Here is an 11,090-nt window from a genome sequence, read left to right as displayed (position 1 = left end):
GATGCACCTAGTCCTGCTGGGACTTGATGTCACAGAAAGGGAGATGGGAATTGGGGGAGGGCTGTGAGGGTGGGACTGGGAGAGGCCTATGATCAGAATGTAAAGTGAATAAATAAACTAATGAAGAAAAATTAAAGAAAAAATAACGACCCCCATAAGTTCATATACTTGAATGCCTCATTATCAGGTAGTGGCACTACTTGAGAAGGCCTTGTCGGAAGTGTGTCACTGGTGTCTGTCTGTCTGTGTGTCACCATGCTCCCCATCGTGATGATAATGGATGAAACTGTAAGCAAGTCCCAGTTAAATGTTTTCTCTCATAAGAGTTGCTGTAGTCATGGTGTCTCTTCACAGCACTAGAACACTGACTACGACAGCCAGTTTGTCGGCTCATTGAAAGTATCACGGTCTTAGTGTAGCATCATGGGGAAAGCTCAGCAATCAGATACACAATTATGAGAGTGTGGCAAACAGAACCTCCCAGAACAGGGCATTCCTAAAAGACCACTTGCATGGGGTTTCTTCTGGTCAATTGATATTGAAAGACACCAAGACTGACCATCCTTCATACCCTCTTCTAAACAGCCATTCCTCCCCAACGTATTTCCACACATGAGCACACAGGTCTGTATGAAACAAGGCTCACTCTAGCATTACTTAAAAGGAAAATAACCTAAAAGCCACTTGCTGAGACTCTGTTTAAATACATGGTGGCATCTCCAAGCAGTGGCAAACTTATAAAGAAAGCAAAGGCTAACGTGCTGTAGAGAATACACTGTTGAGTGTGAAGAACAAAGTCCGGAGCAGTATATATTGTGTGGCATCAGATGGACTGGAAAATTGCAAGTCTATATGCTTATATAAGACATGGCCACGCCTAAATGGAAATATAAAACCAGTGGCTGCTTCCAGAGGAGGGACCAGGAATCTTAGATTGAGGGGACCTTTTGATTGAATACTTTTTGTATTGCTTGGTTGAAAAAAATACTTTAAAAATTAGTGTTTGGGACTGGAGAGATGGCTCAGCGGTTAAGAGCACTGACTGCTCTTCCAGAAGTCCTGAGTTCAATTCCCAGCAACCACATGGTGGCTCACAACCATCTGTAATGGGATCTAATACCCTCTTCTGGTGTGTCTGAAGATAGCTACAGTGTACTCATATACATGAAATAAATAAATAACTTTTAAAATAAATAAATAAATAAATAAATAAATCCTGAGCACAACCACGTGGATTTCAAGGCTGTATGCAGATATCTGAGCAGATGTGCAGCATTAAGGGTCAAAGGGCTGCAAGACTTCTACAGGCATGCCATGCACCCCAACACACACTACTGTTTGATTTCTGACCCCAGGACAAGAGACTGAGGTGTGTATTTTACACACCAAAGCAGACCTGGCTCCAGGTTCTCCCAGCATCCCTCGGTCTCTACCTGGCACACCCTGCCCCCAACCCTGGACTTTCCAGCCCAGGGCTGGGCTGCCCTTCCCCCAGAGGCTCTTCCCCATATAATTCAGGTAATTTTGATCTCTCTCTTCTTCTCTTCTTCCCTATATAATCCAGACATTTTGTTCTCTCTCTTCTCCTATGCTCCTCTCCTTTCTCTGCACCTGCTCCCTTTCTCTCTTTCTCTTCTCCCCCAACCCATGGCAACTCCCCTGGCCTCAATCCTTGGACCATTGAACTCCCCCGAGTGCAGCTGCCTTTAACGTAATATAATCTAATCTGGTTTGAATTGGCTCATTTCACTGGCGGTGAAGAAATAACCTATCTGCTGCTGCTGCTGCTGCTGCTGCTGCTGCTGCTGCTGCTGCTGCTGCTGCTGCTGTAGAAAAAATAAACCAATGGCAGTATCTTCAGCATACATCTGGACTATTCTTACTCCATCTTTTTAAAGATTTATGTTATGTGTATGATCATTTTGCTTGCATGTATATACGTACACCACATGCATGCAGTACCACCTGTGGAGGTTCAAAGAGAGCATTAGATCACCTAGAGGCCCAGGAATTGCAGGCTGTTATAAGCCACCTGATGTAGGTTTAGGAAGCTGAACCTGGGTCCTCTGGAAAAGCAGCAAGTACTCTTAACCACTGAGCCATCTCTCCATCATTTAGTTTATTTTTCTGGGGTTAGGGATTGAGACAGGGTTTCTCTGTGCAGCCTTGGGTGTCCTAGAACTCACTCTGTAGACCAGGATGGCCTCCAACTCACAGAAGTCCACCTGCCTCTGCTTCCTGAATGCTGGGGTTGAAGGCGTGTGCCACCACCAACCAGCTTCTCCATTGTTTCTTATTGTCTCTGTTTACCAAACACCTTGACTCCACTCCCAGTAACTGCCTCAAGACCACAGACTCTTTTTGAATATACTCATTTCTTGGCACTTGCTTTAAGGTGTGCTCTGTCTATATTTCTACCTAGGAGGATGCCAGACTGCTAGGCATGTACAGGGATGAGGGATCAGGCGAAGCATAAGCAAGCCCATGGCTTGAATGTCCTTCATGAGGCTGGGTAGGCCTGGGCTTCTGGCTCTCTGCTATCTCTGTGTGAACAAGACTGACATCTGGCCAGAGAGAGTCAGCTCCACTTCCAGCAGAATTTAAACAGTCATGCTAATGAATATTAATCAATGACCCATACACACTGAGTATAGAGAAGCTCATCAGTTTAATCCAGGCAAAAGACTGGCACTACCTCTGAGTGAGAACAAGGTTTCATGTCACATTCCCATGATAAGCACAGGATGACACTCTTGAAGAACAAGACTAAGACTCTGAGCCAGGAATGGTACCATTTGCCTTTCATTCCAGGAGGATCTCTGTGAGTTTGAGGTTAGCGTGGTTTACAGTGAGAATCAGGACAGCCAGGGCGGGATAGTGAGACCCTCTCTTTAAAAAAACAAAACAAAAAACAAAAACAAACAAATAAATAAACAAACAAAAACAAAAACAAAAACAAAAACAAAACTTTTGGAGTGAGTCCTCTCTCAGTTCATATTTGTTGCTTTCCAGAGCTCATCCAGTCTTGGGCCTGCTCCTCCTACACTGCTGAAGGAGCTAGCCTAAAGAGAGACAGCATGGTATGCGGTACTCCATTACCTCATCTTCAGCAATCGACTATTTGAGCCATCCCTTCAGGGTATATCATGGGGAGCACTTCTCAGGACTCTGAACTTGGATACCTATGGTGTGAGCCCTTTCTCCAGGTGTCTCACAGGGAGCACTGCTCGGGATTCTAGAATTGGAAAGCTATGGTTTTCCAGAGATTTTTACAAAGAAGACAAAATAGGCTGGGTGGGGTAGCACACGGCCCTGATGCTGGCACTTGGAAGGCACAAGTAAGTGGCTCCAGGCCAGTCTGGTCTACACAGTGAGCTTCAGACTATCCAGAGCTACACAGTGAAAAACCATCCTGAAGAAGGTAAAGATGGAGACAAAGATGTCAATGACAAGGTAGATTTCTGTGATAGGACTTTGTAAGCCAACCATCATACTGTGGGCACCACTGGTCTTAAACACCTGTTATCTAGATGACGTACACACTGGGTGATTCTTGGGTCCAGAGATCTGTTTGAACCGCACCATCTAATCTCTCTTCTTTGCACTTTCCCTTGTGGACAACCGGTCAGAAGCAAAGATGTGGGGTGATCAGGGGTTCCCCGCATTGGAGAGGAGCCGAGATTCCTGCCAGCCAGCTCACAGCCAGATAGCACAGCTTCAAAGAGGACCTGTGCTTCCTTTTCCTCTGAGTCACCGTCATCTCTCACTGTCCTTGATTTGGAAGGTGGGCAAGGGAAGAGTCTAGAATACAGGCATCCCATAATGGTCTGGGAGGTGGCGGGTTGGTGGTGGATAATATCTTAGGGAACCACAAGAAGGGAATCTTCCTCTACCTCACATTTATACAGCACCATATAATTTTAAATTATATAATTGATAATAAAAAATAAAATAAAACATAAATCATAGATTACAATGGCTCAGAATCTGGCCAATACAACCTCCCTACCCATTCCTATCTGATCTATAAGTTTGGGGGATTTTTTTTTTAACAACCTTGATCTTACAGTGGCTGTTAGAAATTTTTTTCAAGCTATATATAGTGGTACATGCCTGTGATTCCAAACCCTGGGAAGTGTAGGCAGAAGGACCAAAAGTTTAAGGTCATTGTTGGCTACTCAGCAAATTCAGGCCGTGCCAAGCTATGTCAGACCCTGTCTAAAAAGAAAAAATAATAAAATATAAAATATAAGCCATGAATAAACTACATCTCTCCAGCCTAGAAGCTGGTCCACAGACACATACAGACTCAGCATCCTTCGATGTGCTTCCTTCCAAAGTCAGTGCTGCTGCGAGACACAGGGCAAGGCCACTGCCAACAACTAGGAGTAGATATCAAAGTTCTCCAGCTCTCTGCGGCTCAGCCTGGCAGGGTTGTGGGGTTCGAGCCATTGCTTTCCAACCTGCAGGGAAAAGGAAGAAACTTCTAACCTCCACCTGAACCATTCTTAAAACAACCTCGCAGGGTGTGGTTGTCTAGCCCCATGTTACAGACTAACAAAAAAAGGTCAGAGTGGTAAAACACCTCCCTCAAGGCCAGTGATGAGTGTGCGGTGAAGGCAGGACTTGAATCCATTCTCCTGCTCACTTCTGATACTTTTTTTTCCATAATTCTTTGCAGCCCCCAGCTTGCCTTGGCGATACAGTCTTCCTTGTAACTCTTAGCTTTATACCACTGTCGAGCTAAGATATCCTTGTGTATTCCCATAGGCAACCACACAACTTCTCCCTTGTGACTAAAGACAACATTTATATTAGACCTTGGGTGCTTTGATTATAATATGAGGGTAATACTTAGGGTGAGCTTTGTGCCTTAATTTCTCTGGATATAAACTGTGAGCATAGAGACAGGGCTATAACTCGGTACTTCTTTAGCACACCCAAGGCCGTGAATTTCATACCTAGCTCTGAGAAGAACAGTAGAGGGTTATGGTTATATTATACTTACCTTACAGCATAAAGTGAATTGTACACAGGCACTGGCAATTTGTCTTACACCTCAGGAAAAAAAAACCCTAATAAATGTTAGATCCCTCTTTCTTCCTTCCATGTAGGATAGGTGGGTATCTGAGCTACAGGACCCAGTGCCACTTCTGAATGACAGTCTCTGCAGAAGTCTGAGATCACACACATTCTAAAATGGTTCCCAATAACTTCCTAGTCTTAGGAAATGATTTAGAGTCATTTATCATCCCCCCCCCATTCTCCTCTGTAGGCCCCACAGATATCCTTTAACATTAACACACAACCAGGGAATGAGCTTAGGGACAGTCCTAGTTTAGAACCCACACCTCACAGACTGGAACGCATGATATGACTCTGAGTTAGACATTCAGACTTCTGGGGCCTCAGTGTTTTCATGCAGGATCCCAGCAACTGTGAGGTTGTATGGATGGCCTTCTTATAAGTTTATCCTCTTGGCTGGATCTCAAGAGTCCACAGACACTAAACCCAATGAGGAGAGTTCCAGAATCTTACCTCCTCATACACAGTGCAATTTAAGGAAGGGCTCTGGTTCCTCTTCTTGGATCCAGACTAGAAATTGAGGGTTGACAGGGTTTAAGTTTAGGATAAGAGATACCTTACTCCTAACTCTCATGCAAGATTCTGAAGAGAAAACCCTCCACCTCGAGTCAACAGCGGTACTTAATGGTATCCAAAGAAGCACAATGCATTGTAGCCTGTGACGTGACCCACACAGCCCTCCAATACACAAACACACATTCTTCCTGTTCACACATATAAACGCATGTCCCTCATGCAGTCCTAATGTAAATACTACCTGAACCTATGCATCATTGCAATGCACCTTCTTTTAATGTAAACAGCTCGGGCATATACATGTATGCAAACCTTAGCATATACCTGAATGCAGTGGTTTTATGAAACACTAGCTATGCTTTGAGTAATATGTGGAATGTTTTATTATTGTGCATATGGTGTGTATATGAACATGTGTGCTGTTGTAGTGTGCATGCAAGCCCCTACCTTAGAATCTCTTAAGTGTCTCTCTCACCATAACCTTGGTTGTCCAAGTAACAGCTCTGGGGTCCTTCTGTAGAAAACGCTGCTTTTCTGATCCTATCCTTTACCTACCACAAAAAGGCTAAGAAAATCCTACATTCCACTCTTCTCTAGACTTCAGAACTGACTTTTTTTTTCTCCAGGCAGAACTGGAAACACATTTCTCTTTGTTAGTCCTTTAACATTTAAATATAATCATTTAACAGACACTACCCAGCTATACAGAATGAAAGACAGTATACTGCAGTATACACACATGCTCTGCAAGCACACACCTGCAAACACACTAGAGCACACACATGTAAAACGCACAGAACCCTCCAGAAAAGTAGACTCCTCACCTTCCTGGAAGGCTGGACTACTGAATATACTGTACATTTTTCTTGTGATGTGGAATCAGAAGGCTAATGAGGGAAAAAAAAGTATTTCAGAAATATTGATCAAGTATAACCCTTTGCCTTGACTGTGCTTAAATGGGAGCTGTGAACTCTGTTCATCAGTAAGAAGCCTGGGAGAGCTGGGGAGCAGGGACTGTTGTTGGTCCCATTGTTTCTGTCAGTAACAATCACCACTATTTGTTATATGTTTAGTCTATCTGTACATTTTGTTTTCTAACCCTTATGTTATTCCTTTAAAAAAAATAGGAATGTTCCTTCTGCCACAAACAAGGTTACAGATTCAGGAGAAGGAGGGAAAGAGAAAAGGGAGGAATGAGGAGAAAGAGGAGGCAAAGGAAGAAGAAGACAACAATCACCCCAGTACACAGTAGAAGAAGAATTCAAACCCAAAATTTTCCAGGGTTTCCTTAACAGTTCAGTGGCTCCATCTGGTAAAGTCTTCCTTCTCTAGACCTGAGATACATGCTCACCATGGCAGGAAGCAACCATCTCCCTGGTGAGATGCTCCAAAGGAGGAAGCTCACTCTCATCCAGCAACCAGATCAAGAGTTCATCCTCAGATGTATTCAGACTATGGAGCCCAACGCGGTCCATGGCTACAGCCAGTGCACAGGCAGACATTGGTCACTCCTAGGAGGGATTTCTTTGTGATACAACTTTGCCAACAAGCTGAGGGTTTGACTCTTCCTGAACTTGGTCCTTAAAGATGGGAGGGGAGGAGAAGGAGGAGGAGGAGAGGAAAATCAGTGAGAAGTGAAGAGCAGAGGTGGGGAAGAAGAGAAGGGAGGAGAGGAGAGAGAGGAGAGGAGATGGCAGGAAGAGAAGGTTTTTATCAGAAACCTTCCACTGCTGTCCATCACCAGGCCTTTTCCCTTGGAAAAGAAACATCTAACACTGGTTAGCAAGGAAGTCATGCTATCTGCCAGTATTACAGAATGTCTTTCTAACCCATGCATGAACATCTGTACCCTCAGGAGTTAGAGGCATGGCCAGAAGAGGAAGGATGGAAACTGAGAAACTGTTTGGCTCAACTTTCTTACTATTCGGCCATGTAGCCTTGAACACATCAGTTAACCTGAGTCTCAGTTTCCTCAGTTGTAGACATCAGAAGACAGTCAAGTGAGACTTATTAGGAAAATGGCCATTACTATTAAGTCCAAATAAGATTTTTTAAAAAGACCAATCCACATCAATTCTTTGCTTAATAGAGACAATGAGTAATGGTACCATTAGGATAATCAGTACAAGGACTCCAGTTTTCTGAATCAGAGGAAAAACATAAGCTGAATCCTATAACAAGGTTCATTCTCCTGTAGACAACCTGGTCTAGATTTCTGCTAGGTTTGAAAGAGTGAAAATCACTGTGAAGGCACTCCAAGTGTACTGATCATTTCAAACAATTTGCTAAAGCACCTGTGGCTGTGTTCTGGGCCCCAGGGAATCCAATATCTCATTCTCCATTCAATTGTATGTTTGAAGTGAGGCTGAAGAAGTCCTTAAGAAGAACAGAATGGGATGGGTTAAAGAGGCTGGACGGTACCTTGCACTGGATCATAGAGTACATGGCACCTCTGTCTCCAGGGGAATTCTGTTCTGGCATCTGCTCCTGCACAGAAAAAGTAAAGGGACATAAAATAATCTCTGTCTAGGCTCTGGCTAAGCAGTGAGAGATATCACAAAAGAATGGGTCTCCAGGAGGAGAGGGGTGTAAACCAGGGAGAGCTTCATTATCAACCAGCCCAGAATGAGAGGACATGAGAGGTATGATATGCAGTGGACCCACAGCAAGGAACAGCCCAGGAACCAAGACCCTGGCAGTTTCCCTGTCTCTTCCTTCCCTTTAATAACATAGAACCTCCTTTCATTTGCTGACTTCTGAGTGAACGTTGCCAGCAGAACCGCTGACAGTGGACATAGCTCCCCTCAGACTTGTGGTCTGAACCTTTCCTCTTTAGGGCACTGAAACTCAGAGGGTCCGAACATTCTAAACATGTGGCCATCATAAGGCTCCTCTATAGATCCAGGCTTCATGGTCAGCTTACCCTTGACCTCAATCCAACTCCAGAGAAGTTATAATGCAGAGTGAGAACCTGGGACCTCTGACCCCAACAAGGTCAGAGAGCATGTGGCCCTTCCTTCTTCACTCTCATCATGTTTGCTCTGTGGGCAATTAGAGACAGAAGTATTCCATCTCGCATGTCCCCAAGAACATAGTGCCAAATGGGGCTCTCATGGGGGTCAGGAAGGCCACAAGAGTTCAGTAGCTGAGCTTTCCAGAAGAAGCAGAGAAGCAGAGAAACACTGGCCCTTCTTGGCAGCTAGAAAGTCAGCAGGAGATTGTTGCTTTGTTCTTCTGTCTGAACTGATGTGAATTGTCTTCAGAAGTATCTTCTAATACTGCCCCATTTTCTGCCTCATTTTGTTGCTCTTTTTTTTTTTTTTTTTTTTTTTTTTTTTTAGAAAAAGTTCTTAAATAACAGGGTAGAGCCAGCCCTGGCTAATGTATAAAGGAAAGCTGGCCCTGGATGCAGATTCTTTATGGTTTATATAGGTTCTAACTATAACACTGCAGACAGTAAACATGAAGACTGCACTCATCCTAGCATTCATCCCAGCTGGTAAGACTGAGCTCGAGGAGGAAGATGCTGGGATGCAGCCTGGGAAGGCAGAGGTAGACGCATTCTGCCCTTTGCTATGGATTTCTACTGAGTTCCACCCCTTGGCAGATCCAGTACAGCACCAAGATACCCCTTCTCCATAGTTCCCATTTTCTCTGCTCTCTTTCTTTTCTCCTTTTCCTCTTTGGGTAGAGCCAGGAAACTGGTGGAGAAACAAAAAAGATGGAAAGGAACTGAAGATCACCTCAAACAAACGCCTGTCCAGTTCTCTTTGTCCCCGCTCATCTTCCTGGACAGCTGAGGGAGATCCAGAGGCCCTAGAGCATCCTTCTTGATCCCTGCTCACTCGTGAGTCCTTGACATATTCATATATTGTTGAAGGCTCCTTAGGGCTGAACTCTTTGTGAGGAAGAAAATAAAGACTAGAACATCAGAAACCTTCAGAAGATTTCCTGCCCAGGATTCCACTTCACAACTCACACCTCTACCAAAGATGGTCACTATTTTTAAAATGGCTCTAGAAAACAGGCAGGTTAATACTCTTGCCAGGATACATAAAGAGCACAACAGGGCAATTACCCATGACATACATCCTCCACCAAGCTAGGAAGTCGCCAACCAAACCCCGCACCTTAGATAAATCAACATATGGGGGACCATGCTGTAAATATCCTCGGGCCACCATAGATAGTGTGAACAGGAGGTTGCAGACTTTGGTTGCCCTCCCCAACCCGTATTCACACATATCCCAACACCTCTCCCAGGAAAAGAAGATGCTGTGTTTAGAGTATAGCCCATGGACATGGGGTCGACCCACTATACCTGAACCCTCAAGCAACAGCATCCCCTCAGGAGCCTTCTACTTACGTAACTGCTTTCTCTTCTTCGTCCACACACAGAAGCAAATGACGGCCCCGAGAAACAGTGCACCTAGAATTCCGATGATCACCACAAAGGGCAGAAATCTGAATTCTGAGGGACACAGAAGGTAGGAAGACTGAGCACCCACTGCCCCATATGTTAGCTTCAGGAACTATCCCAACCCACTGTCCTCTCTCATGGCCTGTCTCCTCACATCCTAGGGACTCACCACCCTTGTCACTCCTCCTCAGTTGGTGACAGACTGGTCCAACTTGTAAATTCCAATAGACTGGTTCTGCTTACTTACCTTACATGAGTAAAGGAGATGCCTCCTGCTTCTCAGAGCTAATTACACGATCTGGTACCTGTAAAACATCTTGTACCACAGCTGCTACATCTATCTACTGCTCTAACTCAGCAAATATCCACCACAGACCTACTACTACAAGCCTTCCATTTCTCCTTCCTGGTTCTTCCTCATTTGAACCTCCACATTCACAATGTGTGTTACACATGGATACTGATCTGTAATCCAACCAACAAGAAGAGAATGGTAAAGAATTTCTCATAACAGGTGCCCGTTAATGAGATTTTCATAAACATCTCATTTGATATTAACAGCAATCCTGTGAGATGCCTCTGATTATCACTCCTGCTTTCCTAACAGAGAAATGGAAACTCATAGAAACTAATTAACCAGCCTAGAATCAAAGAGCTACAGAAATGATGAAGCAAAGATGGCTGACGCCCCCAAACCAGTGTTCCTGTTACTATGCCTTCCCTCGCTCCTGGTTGATCATTTGCTGCCCATGAAGAACTTACTTTTGTTCCCCACTCCTTGAGGAAAAGTTCGTAAATAATAGGGTGGAACCAGTTCTGGCTAACGCAAAATGGGGAACTGGTTCTGGTCAGAGATTCTTCACAGTTTATTTAGTTTCTACACATTTTTACACAAGCTTTAATCTGCAAAACTCTTTAGGCCCCAGAAACTTAGAACAATTAAACATGGTTTACAGAGACAGAAACTGAAAGTTTGGCTCTTTGGGGACATTTCTGATAAAAAGATATTTTTAGGTATCTTGAGATAGGCCAGAGATGCTTTTCCGGGGCAGATGTTAACTACGGTCAC

The 11,090-nt window shown here is 44.2% G+C and overlaps 1 protein-coding gene across 1 annotated transcript in view; it reads right to left on the bottom strand.

Moving 5' to 3' along the window:
* Positions 1-4,382: 4,382 nt before the first annotated feature.
* Cd244 (CD244 molecule) overlaps positions 4,383-11,090 on the bottom strand; it is a 34,668-nt gene continuing 27,960 nt past the window's right edge. Inside the window, exons 4-9 of the mRNA XM_029538703.1 lie at positions 9,968-10,072; positions 9,345-9,499; positions 8,023-8,088; positions 6,426-6,488; positions 5,539-5,595; positions 4,383-4,463 (exon numbers count right to left, since the gene is read on the bottom strand). Coding sequence (XP_029394563.1) covers positions 4,383-4,463; positions 5,539-5,595; positions 6,426-6,488; positions 8,023-8,088; positions 9,345-9,499; positions 9,968-10,072 — 527 coding nt within the window. The remainder of the gene's footprint in view (positions 4,464-5,538; positions 5,596-6,425; positions 6,489-8,022; positions 8,089-9,344; positions 9,500-9,967; positions 10,073-11,090) is intronic.

Source organism: Mus pahari, chromosome 5 (genome assembly GCF_900095145.1).
Source record: "Mus pahari chromosome 5, PAHARI_EIJ_v1.1, whole genome shotgun sequence".
Lineage (NCBI taxonomy): Eukaryota > Metazoa > Chordata > Mammalia > Rodentia > Muridae > Mus > Mus pahari.
Note: the sequence above shows the minus strand (reverse complement) of the source record. Positions and strands in the feature narration are given on the sequence as shown.